Here is a 24,814-nt window from a genome sequence, read left to right on the forward strand (position 1 = left end):
GTCAAGCTGGCAGTTAGCTTTAAATGCTAGGACTTCAAAGAGACCTTAGAAATCACAGGACTGCCTGAAAGCGAAGATGGGGAAAAGAATGTTGGCCCCTACCCTCTTCACACAGCTAATCAAAAGGTCATCCTTTGCTTATTAGAAAGAATCTTCCCTTTTTCTCCTTTCAAAGAGGCATGTATCTGTATGTCAGCTTTTCCTACCTTTCATTCACAGAAACTATCCAACATCTTGTGGAGTCTCCATCCTTGGAGATATTCAAAACTCAACTTGGTAAGATCCTGGGCAACCTGCTCTAGCTGACCCTGCTTTGAGCACAGGGGGTGGACTAGATGATCTCAAGAGGGCCCTTCCAACACCAACTATTCTGTGACTCTATTATCTTTATTACCCAGTAGTTCTCCTTTATTCAAACAAAAAACTCAAAGCACTTCTAACCATCTTTTGAAAGGCCTTAAAATAGAAAGACCATACTTCATATTATTGATCTTTCATAGACAGACTGGCAGTCATGGAAAGGGGAAGGAATCAAAGCTTAAACTCAATTTTTCCATAATATTCTTTTCTCATAACTTTGTTTTCCTCTTAAAATGAAATAGAAAAAACTGAAGTCAGATCACCCGCTTTATATATATATATATGTATATAATGTCATAAACCAATACAGGTCAGAAATGTTTCAGTTCAAGGAGCAGTTACAGCACCTATTAAACCTGTAGAGTTATAGCAGCCAGGTCCTTTACATCAGAACTTCAACATGTGGTTCTGCAGTCATTCATTCTGTTGGGACACAGATTCACACCGTCGAGCAAATACCATTTTACCAACGTGTGATCTAGATCAGATGCAGGTGTACATCTGCATCACAGTGTCTGATCTACAGAACACAATATTAAGCTTGTGTGACTGTGAGGAACGGAAAGACACACTGATCTAACAGACTTTAATCCATCAGTGTGCTTTGAACATGTTTTACTGGCAGAGTGCATTTATACTGGATCAGCAATTAGCTTTAAGTGGCTTCTTTTTCCTTTTGGATACTGTATTAGAAGTCCAATGGCTAAATTCATTGAGTTGTCAAAGCAGTCTCAGGAGTCAAAAAAAGAATCAAAAGAATTTTTCCAACATTACACATAATGTACTAAGCATAAGGAGAAATGTACCAGAATGCATCTCATACAAAGCAGACACAATATGAAGAACCCGAGAGGCATTATAGTCAGATTTTACTCTCCCTCCAGCCCGTTTTGTTTTGACAGCTAAGGAAAATCAAAACTATGTACCAGAAAAAGAAACAATCTTTCAAGCTTGAAAGATTTTTTGTTTTTGTGGCACTACTTACCAACCTAAAACAAACAAACCAACCCCAAAAACACAACAAAATCCAAACTTCTTCAGACATTCTATGAATCCCTTTAAAGAGCCACCATCACCTAACCCACGTTTTAAGGCAACTAACCCTCTCCACTCTATTTATGCTTTTAAAATACAGAATCAGGCGCTGTTTCTTAAATGAGTAGGAGGTATTTAGCATACCATCAGGCAGCAGAGATAGAAAAATGAATTAGTTTCTTTTGCCCTAATATGAGAAATTAATTTTGTACATACATGGGATCAAAATTACTCAAAAGGAGCAGGAGAAAGGATTGAGAGCAAAACTAAAATTTGACTTGCTCAGCTACCCATTATACTGAATTCATTCCTCAAACCTTTCAGCAAGTATTCTTCATTCTATATTTTTGAAACACACAGTTAACTGTTATGCTGGTAGGAAAGCAATGGCTTTGCACTACTGTCCACTACTAACATTTTGAAAGACAGACTCTCTTCCAGGTTTCCATCTTAATGGACTTACTCAGCATGATTGGGAAATATAAATTCAGCTTTGAAGTGTTAAAGCCATTCCTCAGTTAAAAAAACAAACCAAAAAGCTAACCAAAAAAGATATTCAGCAGATGGTATTACTTCTTAGAAATGACAACTATCTTCTAGTTATGGTACAAGCCATGCTAGCACAGATCCTTTAAAAGACAAGATTTTAGACTGCTTTCCCCCCTTCCCTTCATTTCCTCTATTAATTCTAGAAACACCATTCCTGGAAAAAACATGCAAATCTTCAGAATTTTTTTTTCTTATTCCCACTTTTTTGTTTAAATAAAAGCACAGAAAATTGCTACATTATGCATTACCACCACTACCACAATAAGAGCTCAGAATTATACGAAGGCATGCCCTCCCACACCAATTCCTACACCAAAGATGAGCAGCTACCATAGATAAGGCTATAACCTTCTTTAAAATGAATCCCTAATATAAATACTGATATACTTTGAAATATACAAGGGTCAAGTAACTAGGGAATCTCTCTTCTTATACAGAGAACACTTATTTAAAATGATATTGCTGTTTAAACTGTAGATTAATTCAGGAAAACACCTGAATACCAAGATCTACTAGTCCCATAATGACTCAACAGCACTAAAATCCAGCACATGTGCTTGCAAGACAAACTGAGGTTGTACAGTATATGTGCTTTAATCAATACCAGCTATGAAGTGACTACACAAAACATCCTTTATTTTCTTCAGACACCAGAGTATTAGACTTCATTGTTCACAGAATTATTCACTATTGTCACAGAATAAATGTTAGATTCCTTATCATTAGGCTTCCATATTTTGTGTTTGTATAAACACAGTATAAAACTACACTGAGACAAAATTATTCCTTATTTCACTGAGAAGTGTCCCATTAGCTATTTAGCAACTAACTAGCACAAATTAAGCAAGACTTTAAACAAGAAAAACTAGCCAGCCCATTAAGTCTTATGGATTAAAGTTTGAGTTCTATGGCTGTTGAACTACTAACACAATGAGAATGGTGCAACTCAAGTTACAAGAGTTGATGATCCAAATTCCTGCTACAACAAGTTAATTTACTTCAGAGTAGGAGTGTTTTCACTCCCATAACTAATATACTCCCCCTACCTTTATGCAGTATTCGGCTACCCTGTAGTTGACCTAGATGAGCACTGCATACCCTCACAATTTCCTCATTCACCTATGTGCACTTGCATGATTTTGTGCAGGGACATCAAAAACTCTTGTTGCTTTTACAAAAAGGAAAGGGTGGAAAAACTTTGCTAGTTTCTGTAATCAGTTTGCTTGTTCAACACATTCTTCCCTGCCACAACTGAAAGTACATGACTACTGTGTGGGGATGAGGAGGACTGCACAACAGCACTTGTAGTTGCACATCAATTATAAAGGTCAGTAATGCAAAAAAGCTTAAATGCCTGGCCATCCTCCCAACTCTGTATGTTGAAACACAACATTTTGTTTTCTCAGTTCTGTGACAACTGGAAGAACACACCTATCTACTGAGGGACTATCAGTACTATAGACAGACTCCAACCTGAATAAAGGTATTGCTCAGGTGCTAACCCATGCTCTCTGCAATGCAGGCAAATTTTAAGCATGAATGCTTATATACTTGAGTGTACAAACAGTATTGTTGGTGAGACAAAAACTCTATGAAAGATGAGGTAGGATTATACTACAGACACTGTTAAAGTAGGATCTGCATAACTCCCTTGAACTTGCAGGATAAAATTTTTGTTGTATAGTTTGTAAACCTGTTACTCCCCTTCTTCAAGTACTTTGTTTTACATCTTCTTGGTGCCTCTGGAGAATCTAATTACCACTACTATGTGATATGTTTTCAATGAAGTTGCACATATCTTGTTTCTCCTGAACACTGAAGTTAGAACTGTATCATGTAGCAGGAAGAGATTCAGGGTGAAGTTACATGTTACTGCTTGCTCATACTAGAAAGTGAAGATTCTAGCAGTCGTCTTCTCTCCTTCCTCTCATACATAACCCCATCTTCCATGAATTCCGATACTTGCCCAATTTCAACTCAGCCAGATAATTTGTTATACCCTGCAAAAAAAAAAAAAGTTTTCTACCAGGTTAACGAGTTGCACTGGCCTATTGCACAGCTAGACGAGTCTCAGAAGTAAAAGTAGCGAAGGGGCAGGATGGTCTGCCCAGGAGTGGAACATCCTCTTTCCCATAGTAAAGAGCCACTTGATTAGCTCAGTCAAAATGCAACCTCTATTTTCTGTCAAGCACATCTGAAAAAGAATAGAAGTACCAAGCTCCAAAGTCCTATTTTGCTCATCAAATTCTGAATAGAGAAAACCCAACATTTCAAACCATTAGAGAATAATAGTATACACTATTTGAAAATTAATATTTATACTTGTTTTTTCAAAGGAATAAAGGTTCTCTATAGAGCAAAGACTAAAACCAGAACAAAGACAGCAACTGATAAGAAAAGAAAACCATCACAATATTTCAAATACCAAATGATGCACATTAGTTAGAAGACGAGTGCTGCATGGTATCAAAGTGTCTAATACAGTTCTTTCCCAGATGCAGCAGTACAAAGACACTACCTTTAAAATTATCACTTCTCAGTTGAATGGAAAAGTCATGATTTACTGTCACTGGCTGCAGGATTAACTTGGCAAATACAGGATTTATGACCAGCATAACTGTCAGGGACTGAAAATCAGCTATGACCAAATTAGACAGCTGTGGGCTTCTAAAAGAGAACTTAATGCAAGTCAAGTTGATTTGATCTGTAATCCTCCCTACATTTTCTGAATTTTATTTAAATTATACAGGAAAATGCCATTCTAATTGTACCTTGTAATATCTGAAGTAATCACGCTCTTGCAGTTTCTGTATTTTCGGGAAGATCTTGAAAGTATTGAAGTCATCGATGCTTTCTATGTCACATAAGCAGTCATCTAGGACTCCTGTGAGCTATTAGAAAAATACATCAGATTGATTTTTAATTAAGAAATGCAACATTAACCTCAAAAATCCTCTAGAGAAGAAAAAACAGTGAAAAAAATACTAGTGAAATGCAATTCCACAGCAAATAAGTTATTTCTCATCATTAAAATACTCTAACATGACACTTCACACATCCAGAATTGGAAAATAATAGATCTTTATACTTACTTGAGGTTAAGTCCACCTCCCAGTGCAATACTGAATCAATGTCAGAGATCAACAATTTCAACCCTGAAATTTGTTCTTTGGCAGATCCAACACATAGAACCTTCTGCAAAAGGAGCAGCAAGATTTTCCAGACTACCAAGACATTAGATCAGTGCATCAGAGAGCTGTGTACCAAGTATACTCCCACCAAATGCTCACTGGCTTAATAGCTGAATTCCCTGAAGAGGCACAATCATGCACTGTCATCCTAGTCTCCTATTCCTTCTCAAAGGTTAAGAGGAGTCTAGCTAGTTTCTTTAGAGGCACAGGAAAAGGGGAATAGATATTTTTCTACCCAACAAGTTAATAACTTCACAGTTAAATTCCACCAATAAATATTAGGAAAACCAGGTGCAAGCACCTATATTGTAAGGCTGCAGGTCTATTTAAGGTGCTGTGAAACGACATCTGAGCTTCCAAGGCCCCATCCCTTCTCTTGTGTCAGCACAGCATGCTAGTTCAAAGCACTGCACCTGCTGAAGACCACCGCTACTGAAACAAGTGCAGGAGATCTACTGCCAGCACAGGAGAGGAAATAGGACTGTATGAGTGTGTGCAGAGGGCAGGCCCAACTTACATCAGCTTAAACTTTTGCAAAACAGCAACCTACCAGTGTCCATGGGAAAGGCTGACAAACAGAGTGTGAGTCTATAAACATTCATATGATAGATTTCATTAAATCTCATAAGCATAGCTTCCTAAACAAATATAAACAAGTTTTAAAGGCCTTTAAATTATAACTTTAAATGCATGTTATTGCTTTAGTCCATGTCTAAGAGAAATGGAACCAAATGTTGCTGTTAACTACAGCTATTCTTTAGCAAGACAAGTAATTCATCAACATACACGATGGCCTAGAAAGCATTTAAAAATAGGGAGGCCTATACATTTTATATCTTGAATAGGTTAGAAGATTTCTAACTATTAAAAGGTTATATGTAAGAGGAGAAGAAATATTTCATGTTTGTTTTTCCGTAGATTTCAAGGCTAGATGAGATTATGAAATCATCTGTTTTATGCATGATAAAACACTCAACTACTTTATAGCACAGATACCCTTATATAACCAAACCCATCAAGCTTGATGTAAAAATGTCACTAGAAACTGAATTGTAGGCTTCTGCTCTTTTATGAGGCATAAAGGAAGCCTGGAAAGTGGGTTTATTATTATTTATTTTTTAAAGATATTTTTCCCCTGAGAGAATGGAGATGTGAGGGTTTGGCAATAATGCATTTTTAGTAGAACATCAGCTTTTATAGATCTTGCCTTTCCTGAGAGACTAAACAGGATGTCACAGATCTGCAGATTAAATATCACGGATGGCACTTCATGTGAAATTCATTTAAGAAAAGTAACTTTACCCAAACTGTTCCATGCTGTTGTGTTTGCCATCATTACTGTTGTTTAACTTCAAGCCCAGACAAACATCTAAGAAGGTGACTGCTCATTTACAGGTTTTTCACAAAAGCCAAGAAAGCTCACAGTCTACAGAAGAGCCAATTTCAAAGTAAGAAGACAAAATTTCAAATTCTTGATGCTTCCAGAAATAAAATCCCCAGGCACTTTGATCGAGGAAGATTTCATTTAAAAAGTTTAAACTTTCTTATCAGTCACAAATAGGCAGAAATTCATTTTGTCATCTTTACATGTAACACTTTACCACATTAAAAAAAAACCTTTTCATTCTAATAAAAATAACGAAAAAGATAACTATGAACAAATTGCTCAAATATTAAACTGGATAAGCCATACGAGAAGATAAGAATTCATTAAGCTGAAAGGAGAGTGGCAAAAATCTGGACTTGGAAGATAAAGAGTAGGAAATGATTTTGATGACCATCTCATGAAGCTATCCACTGCTTTCAAAAATATTTTTACACCTTCTATGCAAAACTAAAATGGGAGTTTCAGGGGAAAACCTTCCAAACAAACATGTAGTAGTTATAAACAGTGTCAAATCCCTGTGGAAAAATTGTTGTAAAAAGTTGTAGCTGCTTTATTTAACTAAGATCGCAAACTAACGAAAGTTGCACCTTGGCCAGATGGTTGTCATAAAATTTTGATTCTAAGAAAATCTTTCAAAATGCACCACACCTTATTCAGAAGATTGTTTTCTTTGAAAGTGTGATATAGAAATAAACAACATTATTTCTGTACCAAAGGACAATATATAAAATGTTTTGACAACACATGAAATGCCAGTTCTGAAGAGAGGAGTCAGTTCACTACAGACATACAACAGCAGCACAGGGTTCAAGTGCCCCAGTTAGAGCCATTTTACTATTACTGTAATCTTCAGTACTCTAACTTGCTGAACGACAGAACACTCTAAGAAGATGCAGAAAACTGCTTCATTTTTATCAGCACTAGGATCCTCCAGGAAATTCTTTGTTAAACTACAGACATCAAAATAAGAACAATGTATTACATAGTTAAAACCAGGTGTTAAACCAGACCTGCCTTTTTTAGTCACCCAATTAGTATTTTGCCTTTTTAAAACTGAACTATACTAGTTAACTTATTTGACAAGTGTAGAGCCAAACACTCTAGTGTAAGCTATCACAACTTTTATTACAGTGACACCAAGTTTATTTGCCATCAATTAATTATTTTGAATTCTACAGTAAATTCTAGAAACATTAACCTACTATGATTTGTGACCAAAAAGAATTCAGAAGTGAGTTGCTATTCCTTCTGTATTTCCAATAGGCTTATCAAAGTATTTCTATGAATTGTCAAACCTAGCTTAGCCCTTGTATAGATATCACAGCTGCACTGGAGGTGCTAAACCTCTAACTTATCTTCTCCAAGTTATATCAACCTTTTATAATAAAAGATCAATATCCAACTTGCATCAATTTCTCCTTATAAAATCTGGAAAGAAAAATGTATATAGCACTTTAACACTACCAAAACCTGAATAAATGCATATACTAACAAGGAACATATTTATAGCAACAACCTTATTAGTGTTGTCAGGTTGTTGTATTTTAATTGCTTCAACATATCCTCATTAGAAAAACACCTGGGACACGTTGTTTTGTTCCTCCAGGTTTTACTTTGCAATAGTTGCAGAATGAGAGCAAAGAAATAGGTACTATCACTCTGAGAACTAACAGCTAACTTATTTTTCCCCTCTGTGCAAATCAAACTGCAATTTAAACACTGAATACAATATATTAATTTTATGAAAAAGCAACAATGAATCTCTCTCTCAGTACGCCTAAGAAAGCCACGTGACAGTTTGCTGATGACTCCACTAAGAATCCCAATAAAAAAACTGCATGTTATACTAATAGAGCTACTAAAATAAGCTTTTTGAAAAAAAAGAAAACCTCAAGCTACGCTTGAGGGCCCGAGGGAATAATAAAAAAAAAAAACTGCAATAAAAGCTATCTAGCTAGGCTACACACTGCCTTGAATGGTCACTTACAACATGGCAGGTTACCATACAAAGCAGAAATATAAAAGAAAATAAGAAAAATAATTGGAAACAGAAGACACTTTGCATCACATGGGCATTGTTTCTTATTTTCATACAAACTCACTCTAATGTCTTTGGCCCAGCCAAACTCCTTCCCTACTTGACACCAGCTCTTATTATTATATGCATGTACTGCCTGTGAACGCCAGGCTCTCACTTACAGACACTTGTCCTTCCGAAGCCATGAGGACAACTTACAGAAAAGAGCGTTCTTATCCTGCACTGTCCTACAAGTATGCAGACACGACCTAAACACACACCGCATTCAGCGGCCAAGCCTGGGCATTGATATTGCCAGGAGAACATATGGCCACCGACTTTCTGAGGACACCGAAGTTTCTGCCTAAAGGCCAAGGGCGCAATCCGCCCCAGAGCTCCTGAACACAACCCTCCTCAGACAGCAAGCGCGGTTACCTGGATCAAGCAACTCCTCCATGCAACTGAACCGTTATATAAGGTACCACCAGTAGCTCCCGCGCCAACCAGCTACTCCAGCGCTCCCTCTCCCCACACCGTGGCCGCGGGGCCTCACACCCCGCACGCTGGAGCCACCCGGGCACCCAGGCACCCTCAGCGGGCCCGGCAGCACTTCAGCGCAGGGCGAGCTCAGCCCCGGGGTCGACCCCAGCGGGCAGCAACCGCCGCGCCTCTCCGAGACGCCCTCACCGCCTCCTCCAGCCCAAGAGCCGGGGAGGACCTCAGCCCTGCTTCCCCTCAGCAGGGGCCCGCGAGGAAGGGCGCTCCTGCCCGGCCACGCTCCCCCCGCTCCCCCCACAGGGGAACCCTGCGGCATCCTCCTGCCCGCCCTCGGCTCCCACCTGGGCCTCTGCTGTCAGGACGCAGCTGAGCACGGCCAGCAGCCGCGCTGCCAGCCGTGCCCTCGCCACTGTGCTCCGGGCGGCGCCGCCGCTGCCGCTCATGCTGCTCCCGCCGCGGCTGACGGGGGAGGGCGGCCCTCGCCCCGCTGCGCAGCGGCCGCCACAGGAAGCGCACGGGCGAGGCGAGGGCCGGCGGCGGTGGCAGCGGCTCCTGCCCGCGACGGGAGCCGTCGGGCGGGGGCGCCGCGCTCACCTCGACCTGCCCGCGCCCTGCCGCCGCAGCCGCCACGGCACCGACGAGCGAGCGCCGTCCTCTCGCGCAGCAACCGCCACCGCCACCGCCACCGCCCCCCACGGCCGCCCAACCGCCCGCCCGCCGCGCGGCATCCCGGGAACTGTAGTCCGCGCGCGCGCGCGTGCCCCCCGCCGCGGCGGGGCGAGGACTGGGGCGGGGCGAGCGCGGCGCCCAATCGGAGAGGACTACGCGCGCCTCCAAAACCAGCAGCGAGTGAACGGCCGACGCGCGCGCGGTAGCGGGTTGCTCGTGCGTCGCGGCGTGAGGGGAGGTGCGAGCAGCGGCGGGGAGGGGCAGCGGCGGCGCCAGGCGCCGTCCGCCGGCGGGTGTTACCCGTGTGGCTGCTGCCGGTGACGAGCCGCGGGCTCGGCCGGCCGAGCCGCGCGCTACGTGGTTGCGCGAGGCAGAGGCGGCCCCGCGCGGGGGAGGGAGCCGCCGCCGCGCCGGGAAGTTCAAATGTCCGGTGCTCGTCGGGCCGCGCTGCTGCCCCGGACGGGGCACCCCGCGGGCGTGGAGAGCCGACTTAGGGGCGTCGTGTCTTCCCGTTGCTGGGAAGTGCCTCGGAGGTGCATTGTCTCCAGTATTTGAAAGTGGCTTTTTTCCCTTTCTTTCTTTATTTCAGGTTAAAAAGCCCATTTCCTTCAGCACAGTTTATCTTAAGTCATTTACAGAGATGGCACGCGTTTTTTGTGTGTGTGTGTGTGTGTGTGTGTTTTTTTTTTTTTTTTTTTAACTACAGGACACACACGAAGATAGGAAATGTGTTTCAGCCTTGTCTGGTTTTCTTTTTATCTTCTCTCCTTGAGACCAAGGCTGAAAGTTAATGAAAAAGCTATAGACTCTCTCCATCCCCTGGCTTTTAATCTTTTCTTTTTCAGTTGTAAACCCTTATATTTTTTCAGTATAGGTGCAGGCTACTGTGCAGCAAATTGAGGCCTACAGACAAGAAGAAAGTGCTTGCACATTAGCTGGGCTAATGAAGTACTGAGTTACTGTGGAAAGAGGCAGTCCCATTCCTCCCCCTCCACCTCCTTCTGCAGGTTCCCCATCCTTTGTGTCTGAGCCAGCAACCCTGCAGATGTGTGGTAAATCAATTCAGATACCTGTTTTGTTTGTTTGTTTGCTTCCAGGGATAGTTTTCTGCCTGAGCAGCCAGCTGAACTGACTGACTGACTCACTCTGTGGCTGCTTGATCACTGGATCTGATCCAATGAAAGTGGCAGGAGCACATACCCTGGGAAGAACAAAAGAGGGTAGGATCATTGCTTCCAGTGGCTGCTTGCTGTTAGATGAATTTTGCCTTTTTTTTTTTTAAACTAACTCCTAAGGGAGATTGGTTGGCTGTTGACAGGTTGAAAGTTACTGTGCTATATCAACTGAATTTGTCTAACTTTTTTTTTCAGTCCCTTTGGAAATGCTAAAGAACCATCTCAGAAATAATCTTTTGCTCCCACTAGTTAAACATGTGGCTGTAATTCTCTTCCAGAATTGCAAAAGTTCACATTCTTGTGCAAAAACATTAGTGTTGCACTGATTTCCTGTGCAGGGTTGCTGGAATTACGATTCTTTTTGAGTCCATCTACCTTCAGTCCTTCCGATACCCTCCTTTGCAGGAGCACGGAGACAAGCTTTACAGTCAGGGCAACTATTTCTGATAGCTTAAAATATTTTAGATTGGTCATTCTTATTTGCTTCCAAACTAATTCAAGTTAGTTTTACATTTTGTTCCTCTCTAAGTGTCAGTACGTCACAGGTTTTTGCATTGCTGAAACTGGCTTGAAAAGATGAAGGTTTGAAAGCTATGAGTTATAGAGTCCACGAAATGGAGTAGAAAGTAGCTTTGTATTTGGTCCTGGAGAAAAGATACAATGCTGCTTCCTTTCCTCTCTAGAGTATAAGCAGCAGACATATAATTTGGAAACAAGGATTAAAGCAGAATCTGTCCATACTTGTAGCTTCAGCAGACCAATACCTTTACTAGAGAACTGAGAAGAAATAAAAAATGGCAGAACAGCTAATGCTAATGTTTACATTGCCGTGGCTGGCTTTCACTATCATTACTCCATACTTTATTGTGAGTGGTTTGTACTTGTCACAAAGTTACTGTTTCTGTTGGCAAATTCGGATGAGTTCATTGTATTTCATTTTGTAGCTTTGATTCTGGCACACAATTTCAATAATGATTATATACACATATACATACATACAGTGTATATGTGTGTATATATATATATATATAAACTTAGCAGTAACAGGCACCTGCGCTGCCATGCACTTGCACTACATATAAGACTACGTTTAGTTTGTGCAAATTAGATGTAAACCATCGTATTTCCTAAATTATAACATTCACTCAGCTGTCAATTCAGAACACTTTGTTAGTTATGGAGAGTACTTTTTATCTTCACCTCAGACAGTGTCTAATCCTGCTTGCATTGCAAATCAACGACAGTTTAGTCTCTGACTATAGTGGCAGCAGTATAAGGACGTGGCTGTAGAAATGTATAATGAATAATTTTAAAAGGCAAAAAATGAAATTAATTCTCTATATACGTATATATTATCTGTTATACCAGACCTGAATTTTGCTCAATACAATGTTTAAACTCTGCAGTATCTTTCATCTTATTTTATGTTTTAGTGTTGATTTCAATCTATGAATGTTATTTTGCCAGTGGTGTAAAATGGAAAAAAAAATTATCCTAATGTAGACAATGTTTTTGTGAAATCAGTTTTAGGAAATCCTTGCAGAAGAAAGTCTTGCAATTGCAAACAAACCCTAATAGCAGATTTGGAGAGCTGGGAGTATCTACTAAACCTGTTTCTTTTAAGGAAATTTGCCATGATGTTATAATATTCTAGCTGGGGCTGAGGACACGTCTTTACTGGGTTTACTGGAATAATCATGTCTTTTGTCCAAATAGTTTACAGCATGCTGGGCTTGTTAAAGAATATTGAGCTGAAACTGTGTAGAGGTAGCTGCATAGCAAAACCTATATAAAACTTGCTTAGCATGAGTAGCTAAATTTGTTGACGCCTTAGGCTGCACTTAGATAAAATAATGAACTTTTACCTTCTTCAGTAAGAAAAGGGCCTGAGAGCTGGTTCAAGCTGGAATGATAAGGGAGTTGCAAGCAGTTTGCATTCCTGTGCTTCGCACTCCAGGAGGGAGGATGTCAAGGCTTTGAAATAAGGCCTACTTGGGTGCCAGGACCTTGGGAAACAAAGCCTCCTCTCATTGCTGAAACAGTGTTAATTAGGGGGTCTGGACTATCTTGGGGTCTGGATTATAACCCCTTCGTCAGGACCTTGGGAGATAACACCTATTGTCACTGCTGGGGCAGTGCTAATTGCTGGAACAACATCTCTTTGTCAGGGCCTTGAGAGACAAGGGTGGGACCCGAGGAATCAAGACACATCTGTCAACAAAAACCACAATAGTAAAGATAAACAGCCTACCTAGGGACAGTGATGAGACCCAATAAGGAGCAGGAGACCCCAGACCAAAATATTACTATTGGTCCAAAGTACCACGTGAGGGGTGGAGAGCTTAGACTGGAAGGTATAATTGCCCAGGGATTTCTTTGTTCGGGGTCCCTCTTCGGAGGCACCCAGCTCGAGCTTTAATTACTGCACACGTGTCATTAAAATGTAATTATTTAATTTGCTTTGATTTGGCTCCAAACTTTTCTGCGGGAACCTAGGGTCGGGCCCTGTTATGGTGGCCGACAAGCCTAATTTCCATAACAGTTTGGCGACCCAGATGGGACCCTAGGCGACCACTGTCGGGGCCTCTCATCTCCAAACGATCATCTGGCACCATCAGGTGAGTTCACCTGGGATCTTTGGCAAAGAGAGGCACCGAGAAGGTGAGTCTTAAATTCCCGCCTAAATTCTGCGGGAACCTAGGGTCGGGCCCTGTTATGGTGGCCGACAAGCCTAATTTCCATAACAGGGCTCATGAAAGCAGTCTGGCATATATATTTAATTTTTCAATGTACATGCATGTAGCCTAGCATAAGAACAAATATATTTTCTTATGTGATTTCATAATATGTATCATTGTTAAAAGTCTTGACAGTTTTATTTGCAAGCTCTGACATTTTCTTTCCATCTGCAAATAAAGAAAGCCTTGAACACAGGGCAACTGGGACTATTCTTCTGTACTAGTAAATAATCCAAGCATTAAATCATCCACATCAAAGTCACCTCCTCTCCATTCTATCACTAGTCTCTAAAGGGGACAGAGATTTGGGTGCACAGACAGCCATATAGACAATCGACCTGCAATTACCTGGCCCCCCTGGCCAAATTTGCCTTTGGTCTGCAGGGAGGGCACAGCAGGAAGTGAAACTGGTGAGTCTTGTTGCTTTACTTGTAGTAGCTCCATTAGTGCCTTGTAGTCAGCTTTTATTTGCCAGAATCCAGCTCGTACACTCTGGCTGTACATAGAATTCAGGATCTGTGGTCAGCAACCATGTAAAAATATATCTTAGAAATTACTACAGATGAATTTAAGCAACCAGTCAAGCAAAACATAAATCGGTGGCTTCACATTTCACTTTAGGAGAATGGTAAATCACAACTGCTTTGCCAAATTCATGAACTAGATTTCAGTAATCTCAAACACGTGGATTTCTGGAAAATTTTTGCCCTTGAAACTTTTGCCTTTATTTATTTTTCCAAATTAACATTTGAATGACTCCTTTCTAAAGTTAGCAGAGTAAACCATAGGAATCAATATGTCACAAATTCCTCTTCAAGTCTGGCAAACAGCAGCTGTGGGAGTGCAGTGTCTGTTGAGCAAGGGAACACTGTGGTAGCGTAGCTATGACAGTCTGAGGATATGTAGCAAGGCAGAGCTGTAGCCTGAGGTAACAACTTTTACTAAACCATCTGATGTAAATACAAAAAAAAAAAAAAACGCACCAGACAATTTCTGGGGCGCCCGAGTTCTGTGATTTGTCTTACAACTGAAGAGCTTGCAAACCCAGAAATTTGTGTTTTTTCCATGATGTCATTAGTCCTATTAGAAGCTACTGTGTTGCCTTGCAGGTCATGCTTCACATAATGTGGTGTTCTCACCTACTGATACCTATTTTAAAACCACAATATACTCTCAAGGCTGAGAGTTACAAATAACTTTTGAAAGATACCTATGGATGTCTAGCCAACCAGACATGGGAAAAGAAATCATGATTCCGACATTTTGTATTTGTGTTATTGTTGAATATTAACAAACTGCACTGTGTAGTGTATGACTGGAGCTCCTACTCTGGTGCTAGAGTACAGAAGAAAAATAGTCTCTGATGTCTTGCTGTGGTCCCTTTAGTACCTATGATTTTTGAAGAAGAAATACTAACAAAGAAATGACTCTACTGTTAAACTTCTGAATGTAGCAGGTAGAGATCAACATAATTAGTCTGGTTTCCAAAAGATCCAAGATGTATTCGTTTGCACTCTGTGTGCACATGCTTATCTGTCAACAAATTTCATGGTGAGGTAGAGGTCTCGGCTGAAGTGTTGCCTGCTTCATGAAAACAAGCAGCCAGGCAGGGACACCCCAGTAATGCTCCTCCAGAAGGATAAACTGCAGCCTGAATCATATTAGGCTCAGTTTCAATATGCCAATCCAGATAAAGCAAAATTTTATTGTTTCTGTGGCTCCTGGAGCTTCTTGGTTGACTTAAACACTTATAGCACAGCCACTGGGGTGGTGGGAGCATTCCCTGATTGTGCAGTCCTGTCAGACAAACAGACTCTCCACAGGCTTACATGGGATGGTCTGGGTGTGTGTCATTTCTTATATTTTCTCAATTTTTTTGATTTTGTTTCTGTCAAATAAATGTTTACACCTTTACAGGAGTATCATGGTTTAGAAGAACAAACCAATATAATTATCAGCAAAGAAAGTAATTTAATTTTTAAGCTGCTAGTTAATTATTCCTACCCCAAAACATTCTCAGAATTTTAAAGAACTGGTCTAGCAACATACTGATGCTGCCAACAGTTGAAAGCTATAGAGGGATACCTGAGAAAGAAAACACAGGGGCATCTTCTAACTCTGCTGAAATACATGAGCGATCAAGAGTTGATGTTGAAACGGAGAAGTATTTTCCTGAATAAGAAAGAGCTTTCTTAAATAAAGATGTTTAAAAAGTGTATAGCAAAAGAATGAGGAAGAAAAAACAAGGTTTTTAAATGACACTGGCAGGCCCACGGTTACTGTGATTTATCAGCAATGCCTGCCTGTGAGGGGGAGACTGTTTTTCCACCACATTAGTCAAAGTGGCATTTGTGATCTGGAACAGTTGTTCTCCTTTATTTCCCTGGGAAAAAGCCTTAGATGATCAGTTAGAATAATATTTGATGTCACTTTGTAGAGAGTTAGCTGTAATATTTTGCTGGACAAGACCATGTTGTCCATGGGCGAAAAAATGTCTAATTTGCAGCCTTTTGTTCAGATGCTGGGAAGCCCCTTCCTGACTATGGGTCAATTGTTAGTTCAAACAATGAAGTAACCGGCTATGTGTTACCAGATAATTTGTAACTCTCTGGGAACTGTCTTCTGTGCTGAAAGGTAGTTTTTTCTGGATGGGGCCAGGGAGGGGACCAGGAGAGGCAAGTGCATACTTGGTTTTTAAAAACATTATTTGAAAATGTTTGGTCTGGATTCAAGCATAAATCTACAAAATCCTGAACTCTTCAAATTACCGGCAGTTAACACTGAATTAGCTGCTTGCAGGGTTGTGGCAATATAAGATATAAATTGCACTTAAGTGTAGAAATTTGATTAGAGAGGCAACACATTATTTTAGATAATTCCATTGTTTAAACTTATCTAGTTCTGGTGTTTAATTTTTATGATAAACTTATAACTAGTTTTGCCAAAATAATTGCTGGTTTTCTTGACTGGTCAGTTAAGTAACAAACAGTGATTTCTATATTTCTTATTAAAGTATGATACAAGAACAGGCATGTAAAAGCCAAATTAATCTGTACTGCTCACAGTACATTAGAGATATTTGCATGTAATTGCCAAATCCTCCAATTAAGTACTAGGAATAAATTGTTAAATTATGATGACTAACCTAACCTAAGTTTTGAGCCAGTAATGTTATCTAGAATATTGAGCTCTTTGTTATTAAATTCCATTATTTTAAAGGGTACTTTAAGAATAATGTGTTAAAAAATAAAAAAAATCTATTTGTAATTTAAAAACTAATGTCATTTACAGATACACTTTTAAAAATACATGATTTTTAACAGAATTAACAAGTTTCAGCTGCTGGCACAAATGTTCTGCTAAAATTATTTTCTTATTGTTTACTAGAATTACTTTTGAATAGTATTGTAGGAAGATTTTAGGGTGCAAATTATGGGAAGAATAAATGCCACATTGATGGTGAAACCCGCCTTAGCCTCCAACACCAATACCCTGGGGATATTTTGAAGGATCTTAATGGATACATTTTATACAGATCATACATATATTTATCCAATATTTTTGTAGTCACTAACCATATCTATCTCTGAGGTTGAAACCTTAGTCTTCAAAGAGTGCACAGAGGCAATGTTTACATGCAGGTCCTCAGGCCAGACATGGCATTTGTTTTATTGAGGCATAAATTTGGCAAGTTTGAAATCCAGAAAATTCTCTACTATGGCTTTATCATTCATTACATTTATAGCAGAGGCTCCAGTTAATACTCTAGCATTTGTGCAGATCTGTGTTAGTAGGAATACATTTTCTTTTCCCTCTGAATCTCAGCCTGATTATCCATCATCAAAAACATTGTGCCTCTCTGCTTCCAGGTAAGCCTACAGAATCAGCAAGTTTATTTCTAATTAGACTCAAGGTTACCCTTTTACGCTAAGAAATGGCTCCATTTTCTGGGAGTGAGTTTCAATGGTAATATGCAAGCCATTAGAGTTGACCTGTACCATGAACAGCCTGGCTCAAATTTATGTGCCTGACAAAAGTACTTCTCCTTTGTTTTTTTACCCATTATGAATGACAGATACATTAGTGACCTGGTAGCTGTACTGTGGAGATTAAGCTCTGTGTGTGTGTAACTCGGTGACAAATCCTCCATGTATCTCAGGAGAAATAAGGCTGCCAAAAAAACAGTAAACACTAAAATTCTAGATATGAGTGAAAAGCCAGATAACAGAATGAGCCACTGTATTTAATCTAATGCTGAAAACAAGAGCAATTTAATCTTTATCATGGGTTTTTAAATTAAGATGCATGAGATATGGAAAATAAACTATGCAAAAGCACACAATTTTTAATGCCTCACGGGCCAAAGGCTGCTTTCAGTTACACTGGTACAAATCAGTCCGCTAAGCTGGAACTCCCCCCATGCAACAGGGGAGAATTTGGCTATAGAGTAACCTTGTTAAGGAAAGAGTACGGTAGCTAACGCGCAAACAGAGCCTGCGTAATGGTAAACTAACCTAATTCAGTTGTGTTGGTTGCTTTTGTACGTACCTGTATACTAAATAACAATACATGGTATTACATATTTAGAAATTGATTCCACGTGTGGACTCCACTGAAAAAAATCTGCATTGCTTTAAGCATACTGAAACCTTAAAGTGAGAGAATCTGGTAGAGATTCAAGCAATTATGTAAAAAGATTTGTCGTCATCATGGTATTGGAAATGCCTCCAGCATAAGAGCATGAACTTTAAATATGTCTCTCTCTCAAAAAAAGAAAAGAGCCTGGTTGCTGCTGACCGCCGCGCGGAGCCCCGCTCGCACCCGAACCGTCCCCGGGCGGCGGTCGCCGCTGCCGCCCCGCCCGCCGCCGCCGCCCGCCCCTACCTGGGGGCCGCGCCAGGAAGGGGGCGGTGCGGTGCGGTGCGGCGCAACGGCCGGCGGCGGCGGTTCCGGGCACGTCGGCGGGCGCCGCCGCTCCTCGCCCCGCGCCTCGCCGCCGCCCGCCCGCCCGCCCTATGGCCGCTCCGCGGGACCCGCTGCCGCCAGGTGAGGAAGCCTCCGCCGCCGGGGGCTCCCCGGGAGCGGGGCGAGGAGCCTCGGCCGAGCTTCAGGGGGGTGATTAGCTGCTTCCCCCCCAGTTAAGCTTGGCAGTAATTTATGACCCACTCTGCCGGTGCGATTTAGTGTGACTCGTCGAGCCCGCAGTGGTGTTTAGCGTATTAGTTGGGTTGTACTTGCTAACAGTGTTTCAAAATGGCTTTTTTTTTTTTTAATCCCATACTTTAAGTGGTCAGGAAACCAACACTCACTAACGTACGCAGCTGATGGCACACGGGAATTTGAGTGCCTACTATCAGGTGTGCCAGTCTGGGTTTTTCTTGCCAGTTTGCCCAGACAGTGATAGAGTTTGAGTATTTAACAGTAAACAGAAAAGTACTGAAGTGCTGAAAGACTTATTTTTAGATTTATCAAAGAACTGTAATACAACTTACTCTATTTCCTCCTCATATTCAAATCTGAAACTCCTGTGCCTCTGGTCAAAGTACCATTGTTTTGGGTTTTAATCAAAGGGTCTGCCTGTATTAACATCTGTATTGGTGTGACCCCTTTGGGTTGTACTAAGTTGTGCTGTTAGTGCGAATGCCCTGCCTTGGCACGAAACAGGTCTTAAATGCGTACAGTGGAATTGCACAAGGAAGGCAGGCCTTGCCTGCTTCGCTTGCTGCTAGAGGCCTCAGGGGTGTGTTTCAGGGAAGAAGCTGTGAGAGAGGGGAAAACCGACTCTGCTGTGCCGTGTGTTGTGAACTCCTCCTGCTGAAAGGCCAAATACTCTGAGTTCTCTGAAGCGCACCTTCCGACTTCCTCCCCGTGGATGAAGGGCGGATGCAGGACTGGGAATTCGAATGTGCATGTGTGTATGTGTACAAATGGGCAATGTTCAAGCCGTGTTTACACTGGTAAGTGCATGGCCCTGCTTCCCCATTAGAGTAGCAGAGTTGCACGAGGAGAAACTCTGCTGATGAGTGCGAGCCTGATGCTGCTGTCACAGACTGGTTATACTGGCCAGGCTCAGACAGAAGAGCCGTGAGGACTGCTGGACAGCCAGTGTGCAAATGCTGGGCTGCTAACAGGAGCCATGGGAGCAGCTATTGAACCTGAGTCAATTTGCATGTGATCCCTGGCAGAAATGTGAGGAAGTAAATGTAGGCCGGTGGTGGCATGCTATCAGTGGGATGGTGGGAGTGTTTTTTGGGGGGGATCCTCGAAAATGATGTTATCAAGCTGTGTGTCACAGTAAATGTGAAATTATATGGTCTGCACAGAATAGTTAATTGGATGATATCTATGCATTTTTTCAGCCTTTAAACATGCAAAACTGGTTGTTTTCAGTTTGAGATAAACAGAGAACTTTCCCATCCTGCTGTTTGAAAAAGCACTTGAATTTAGCTATATGAAATGAGTTGCAGAATGTTTTGGAAGATGTGTGTGGGAAAGAGAGAGAGAGAGAGAGAGGGGACATGACATTTTAATTGCCTTTTCACAATTAAACATTATGCCAACTATCAGTGTTCAACAAGACCATGGTGAATCATTCACAGCTGCTATGTGGAACCTTTATGTTCAGGTACAAATATTCGTCGAATACATGTCACCTGCAGAAAATGTTGGGAGTTCGTAGTGCTCTGCAATGTAAAAAACAGGGAAATTACTGTGCTTCACAAAGAACTAGAATAACAAGAGGGAAGAAATTGAGGTATAGGGAAAGAAAGGTAGTCTTTAAGTAATATTTTATGAGATGAATACTAAGCAAGAAATATGTAAAGTCACTGATTCACAATTACTGTTTCTGTGGGAGATCTGTAAAGCAGGAGTCAATTAAAGCTACCACCCTGTGCCCCATCTCTGCTTGTGGGGTCACTCTGGGATCTGTCAAGTCCTCCTACCAGACAGCTGCGTACTCCAAGCTGCTTCCACTTGTTCCATGCTTCCCTCTGGATTGAGGACAGTACCAATATTGCAATGTACCTTGGCCACATCTTGGAGGTGTAATAGCAGATAGGGGATGGAGCCTCTACAATAGCTACAGTAGCCACCAAGACTCACCAGGGCATGGACCTTTTGAGGGGCCTGCTTTTATCTACGTTAAGGTGCCCTTTACAAGGGCCAAAGAGAGATTTTTGTATTATTATTTTCCCCAGGCAAGAATCTCTGCAGACATAAGGCTTCTGGAATAAACTGATGACAAGATGTCAATTATTTCGTATTTCTGTAAACTACTTGGTGTGTTGCTGTATGTTGCTGAATGTTGATGTGTTGCTATGTTATATATATATTTGGTCAGAGATGAATTAAGAATACATGGGAGGTGGTCAAACAGTTCTGAAGAGCTAAGAAGAACAATCGAAAGTTAATTCTAACTAAATATTGAAACAAACTCTTTAGAGTTATTTTTGTAAAGTTAGGTATTATACTACTTCCATTTGACTGGCTGCAGAGTTATTCAATGACATTACCTAGAGAGTCCAGTAAGCTGTTGCATACCGATACTTCTATGGTTCAAAACAAGATTTGAAACTTTTCCTAAAGTGATAACTAATGGCAGTGATAGGTTACAACCCTCAATGGAGAGCAGTACTAAAGGGAATTGAGTTGCATGCTTTGCCGCTGGGTTTGTTGGGTCTTTGCTGATAGTGGAGAAATGGTGAAACTTGGGATCTGGGGGCTGCCCTTGGAGGGAAGTGTGGCTTTGACAGCAGACAGCCTTCTGGCTCTTCTTGTCAAGGTTTTCCCCTTTGGCATGTCACCTCCAGGCTATTCCTTCCCCAGCCCCAGTCGTTTTTCTTTCCTGCCAGTGGATTCTCTTTGCAGCCTATTCTTTAACCTGGGTATGTCTATATTTTTGCTCATCGTTTCTGCCACTCAGTTTCTTAATATGCTCATGGAAAAAGCAGTATTCCTTTCTTCTCAAATGATCATGTGAGGCACAGAGCATGAGACTCGTCTGTCAGCTGCACAGGAAGTTTTTGACAGCATGGGGAGATGAGCCTGTGCCTCTAGAGGGCCCAGCCCCTGGGCTATCCTTCCTCCCCCCATTCCTTTTCTCTTATCATCCCCCTCCACCCCAGAGCTCCTCAGTGTCCTTTCCAGTAGCCCTGATTTCTTCTCCCCTGGCTTTTCTTACCTGGACCATCCCCCCACAATCCCAGGCTTCCTTCTCAAGCGTTTCACTCTCTCTGACTCCCAGCTCTCATGCACTCCATCCCTGATGGGTCTGCCATTGGCCTTCTCACTTGCTCGCTTCTGGTCCAGCCAGCCCCATTTCGCATCACTTAGGCCCTTGTTCAGCACTGCTGTTTCTATTTTATCAATTTCTAGTTCTGATTTGGGGGTTTCATTTCCTGCCAAATAAGCCAGCTCCCCTTTCTTCATACTTGGTTCCTGGTCTCAGCTGTCTTTCCAACCCTTTTTCCCTGGCTCCCAGTATGTACTTCTGTTGCAGCTTTCCTTCAGAGGGTGGGCTCTGCAATTAGCTGGTGGCTCCCTTTGCCCAAATTCCCCTTCCAGTTCCTTCACAGCTCCCAGTTGCAGTTCCCACGTGCATTCTCCATTTTTGGTCCTACTCTTTGGCAGTGACTTACTCTAGCTTATAATCTTTTCTTGTATCCCACTCTGCTTTTGGGTTGAGGAGTTTATGGTGGTTTTTGCTGTCCCTTGCTCTCAGGGCAGGCTTTCTTTAGGACATTCTGTTAATACCATGTTTCTGGAGCAAGGATTTAAAGCTTGCCAGAAAAGTCTTCTGTTAAAAAGATACGGTTTTGTTTTGCTTTGGGGTGGGTGCTCTTCTGTATATGTGTTTCCAAACTCTGTACTGCAGTGTGAACATGCTCATCTGAAATTTCTTAGACCTCTCCCATTTAAAAACCTCTGTGGAGTCTGTGTGCGTGGGACGTGCTCAAGCCTTATAGGACTGACCCCTCTGGCTATGCACTGCCTGCCTGGAGAGCATGTATGGCCTTCTTGCGGGCACTAGCACTCAGAACGGTGCTTCCTATACTTTCAGCTCTGGACAAAGAGGGGGCCAGGCACCAGACTCAACAGCCAGGAACTGCTGCTGCTGGGGCTGCATCAGGAAACCCTGGAGCCTTTTCTGTTCCTTCATGGCTGCATTTTTTATTTTTAGGCCTGTTTCCTGGTATGGTGATGCTTTAGCTTGTCCCTCTTGTTTTGAGTTGACTTGATAGGAGTAGGCCCAAAAGTAAAAAACATGCTAAATATCTGTTGGTTATAATAGTGTCTGTGCAACTTCACTGCTATTTTGGGGATCAGTATTTATACTGTGAGTTTTGTAATTCATTTTTTGGGACTAAGTGTCTTCTAAAATGAACTGATTTCTGTATCTGGAAAATATTCGCCTCATTTATTTCAACCACCCCCTTCTGGTTGAGGCAGAAAGAGCATTTAATGCATTCTTGTAGTAAAGTATGAGGACTTTCAGAATAAGCGTGACAGAAGTGCTAATGCTATTACATCATTTAAAATGCTTTTCATAATTTTCAAGAAAATGATACTCACCAGCAGAAAAGATCCTCCTTGCAGAAATGGCATGAAGACATGAAGTTTAAGGAGGGGTGCTGTGAATCCTGGCTTCTGTATGAGATTTGTTTCAGATTCCCTGTAATTTTGGTCAGTGTTCAACTATTAGTTAGCCATCAGTGCAGAGGGGATGACACTTAATGACTCATCTGAAAGAGCTTTGAAGATTTGTTCTCATATCCTTTTGATGTTAATATAAGTTTATGATTCTATTGTGCAAATAATTGTTTACCTCAAATATGTTTTTATTAGGTTTTGTACTGTAATGTGCTGTTTATTTTAATATTTTTTGTTGCAGTGGATATATTTACTGTTTGAATTATTGCTTTAAGGAAAAATGGAGTGCTGCTACTTGGAGAAAAGACTTTTTAGCTGATTTGCTGATTTCATTCTTTATTGTTGAACTGCTTTGTGATTTTTTTAAATTATTTTTATTAAAAATTACTTAGAATTTTCATTTAAGTCTGTCTTTTATCAACTCAGAGTTGGATTTCCTTGTTGCATGCAATTTCTTATCTATTGGCTAGTATCTCTGACATTTTCTAGTTTGTCATGTTTTCCTGTGTAAATGAAACTTGACCTAATGCATGTAATGGCTGTATAGTTGTGCTTTATCTTGATCAGACACAGAGGCAGAATATGAGTTGCTAGACAGAAATATTTTGAGGATTATACAGTGATAAAACATATTCATTTCCAGAAGATCACGCAGCAAAAGAGCCAGTAGAGGATACAGATCCGAGCACTCTTTCCATAACGATGGTATGTATCTCTGTTCTAACTCATTTATAATATTTATAGCTCTCTACAGTTATGTAATGCAGAATTGAGCTAAAACATTCAATAATGTTGTTAATCCAAACCATGCATATATATATATCTAAATCATTGTGCAACTAAAACTTAATTTACTAACCTTCCACAATTAACTTGGAAATAAAATTGTTGATAGGTACATCAGCTGAACTGGATGTTAAGAGCTAAGCTGTCCATGGGTTAGGCAGGAAGGAAGCATTGTTACAGTATCTTTTATGGTGCCTTTGTTTTATATATCAACAGTATGTTTACTTGACCAATTATTTTCTACTATAGGAATAGGCCTATCTAGCTAATTATTTACTCTTTCACCACTGTACTTTTTTTTTTTTTTTTTTTTTTTTTTTTAATGAAATAACTAGAGGAAAGACTGGCGCTGAGATTCTTCTGTCTGGATGAGTTGGAAGGATAAGAAAACCATCTTAGAACTTAAAATGTCAATTGTATTCAGTTATTATTCCTTCCTGTACCTATTTTCTCTGATGAGATAAAGTGGTAGGAAGATGTGACCAAAAACAAGTGCCTTACAAAAGACATGGGGTGAACCTAGCGAGAGAACAAACGCTGTTCTCCTGGGCTTGCCGGTGCACCCTTTACAATAAGCTTTTATGTCTTAGGATACTAAGCATGCCAGTCTTATGCTGAGACAAGACGTATATCAGGTAAATGGAATATAACTTTCTGTGAAGTCTTTTTAAGAGTTTTTATTTTTAATGTTGCTATGGATTGTTTACTATAGGGGAAAATAACAGTGCTGTGTAGCCCAGACAAGACTGTTGTCTAAC

At 41.1% G+C, this 24,814-nt stretch overlaps 2 protein-coding genes and 1 long non-coding RNA gene across 3 annotated transcripts in view; 2 read left to right on the plus strand and 1 right to left on the minus strand.

Annotated features, from left to right (window-relative positions):
* Positions 1-9,789, minus strand: part of ERO1B (endoplasmic reticulum oxidoreductase 1 beta) — a 39,317-nt gene extending 29,528 nt beyond the window's left edge. Inside the window, exons 1-2 of the mRNA XM_026108953.2 lie at positions 9,379-9,789; positions 4,716-4,835 (exon numbers count right to left, since the gene is read on the minus strand). Of these exons, the coding sequence (XP_025964738.1) occupies positions 4,716-4,835; positions 9,379-9,480 (222 nt within the window). The 5' untranslated portion in view covers positions 9,481-9,789. The remainder of the gene's footprint in view (positions 1-4,715; positions 4,836-9,378) is intronic.
* A 169-nt stretch (positions 9,790-9,958) lies between these two features.
* Positions 9,959-13,814, plus strand: LOC135327903 (uncharacterized). Its single transcript, XR_010388478.1, has 2 exons — positions 9,959-10,926; positions 13,050-13,814. It is a non-coding gene; the product is annotated as an uncharacterized LOC135327903 (long non-coding RNA).
* A 4,713-nt stretch (positions 13,815-18,527) lies between these two features.
* The window catches only part of LGALS8 (galectin 8), a 50,623-nt gene continuing 44,336 nt past the window's right edge, over positions 18,528-24,814 (plus strand). Inside the window, 3 exon segments of the mRNA XM_064509346.1 lie at positions 18,528-18,665; positions 23,914-23,975; positions 24,647-24,691. Of these exon segments, the coding sequence (XP_064365416.1) occupies positions 18,635-18,665; positions 23,914-23,975; positions 24,647-24,691 (138 nt within the window). The 5' untranslated portion in view covers positions 18,528-18,634.

Source organism: Dromaius novaehollandiae, chromosome 3 (assembly GCF_036370855.1).
Source record: "Dromaius novaehollandiae isolate bDroNov1 chromosome 3, bDroNov1.hap1, whole genome shotgun sequence".
Classification (NCBI taxonomy): domain Eukaryota; kingdom Metazoa; phylum Chordata; class Aves; order Casuariiformes; family Dromaiidae; genus Dromaius; species Dromaius novaehollandiae.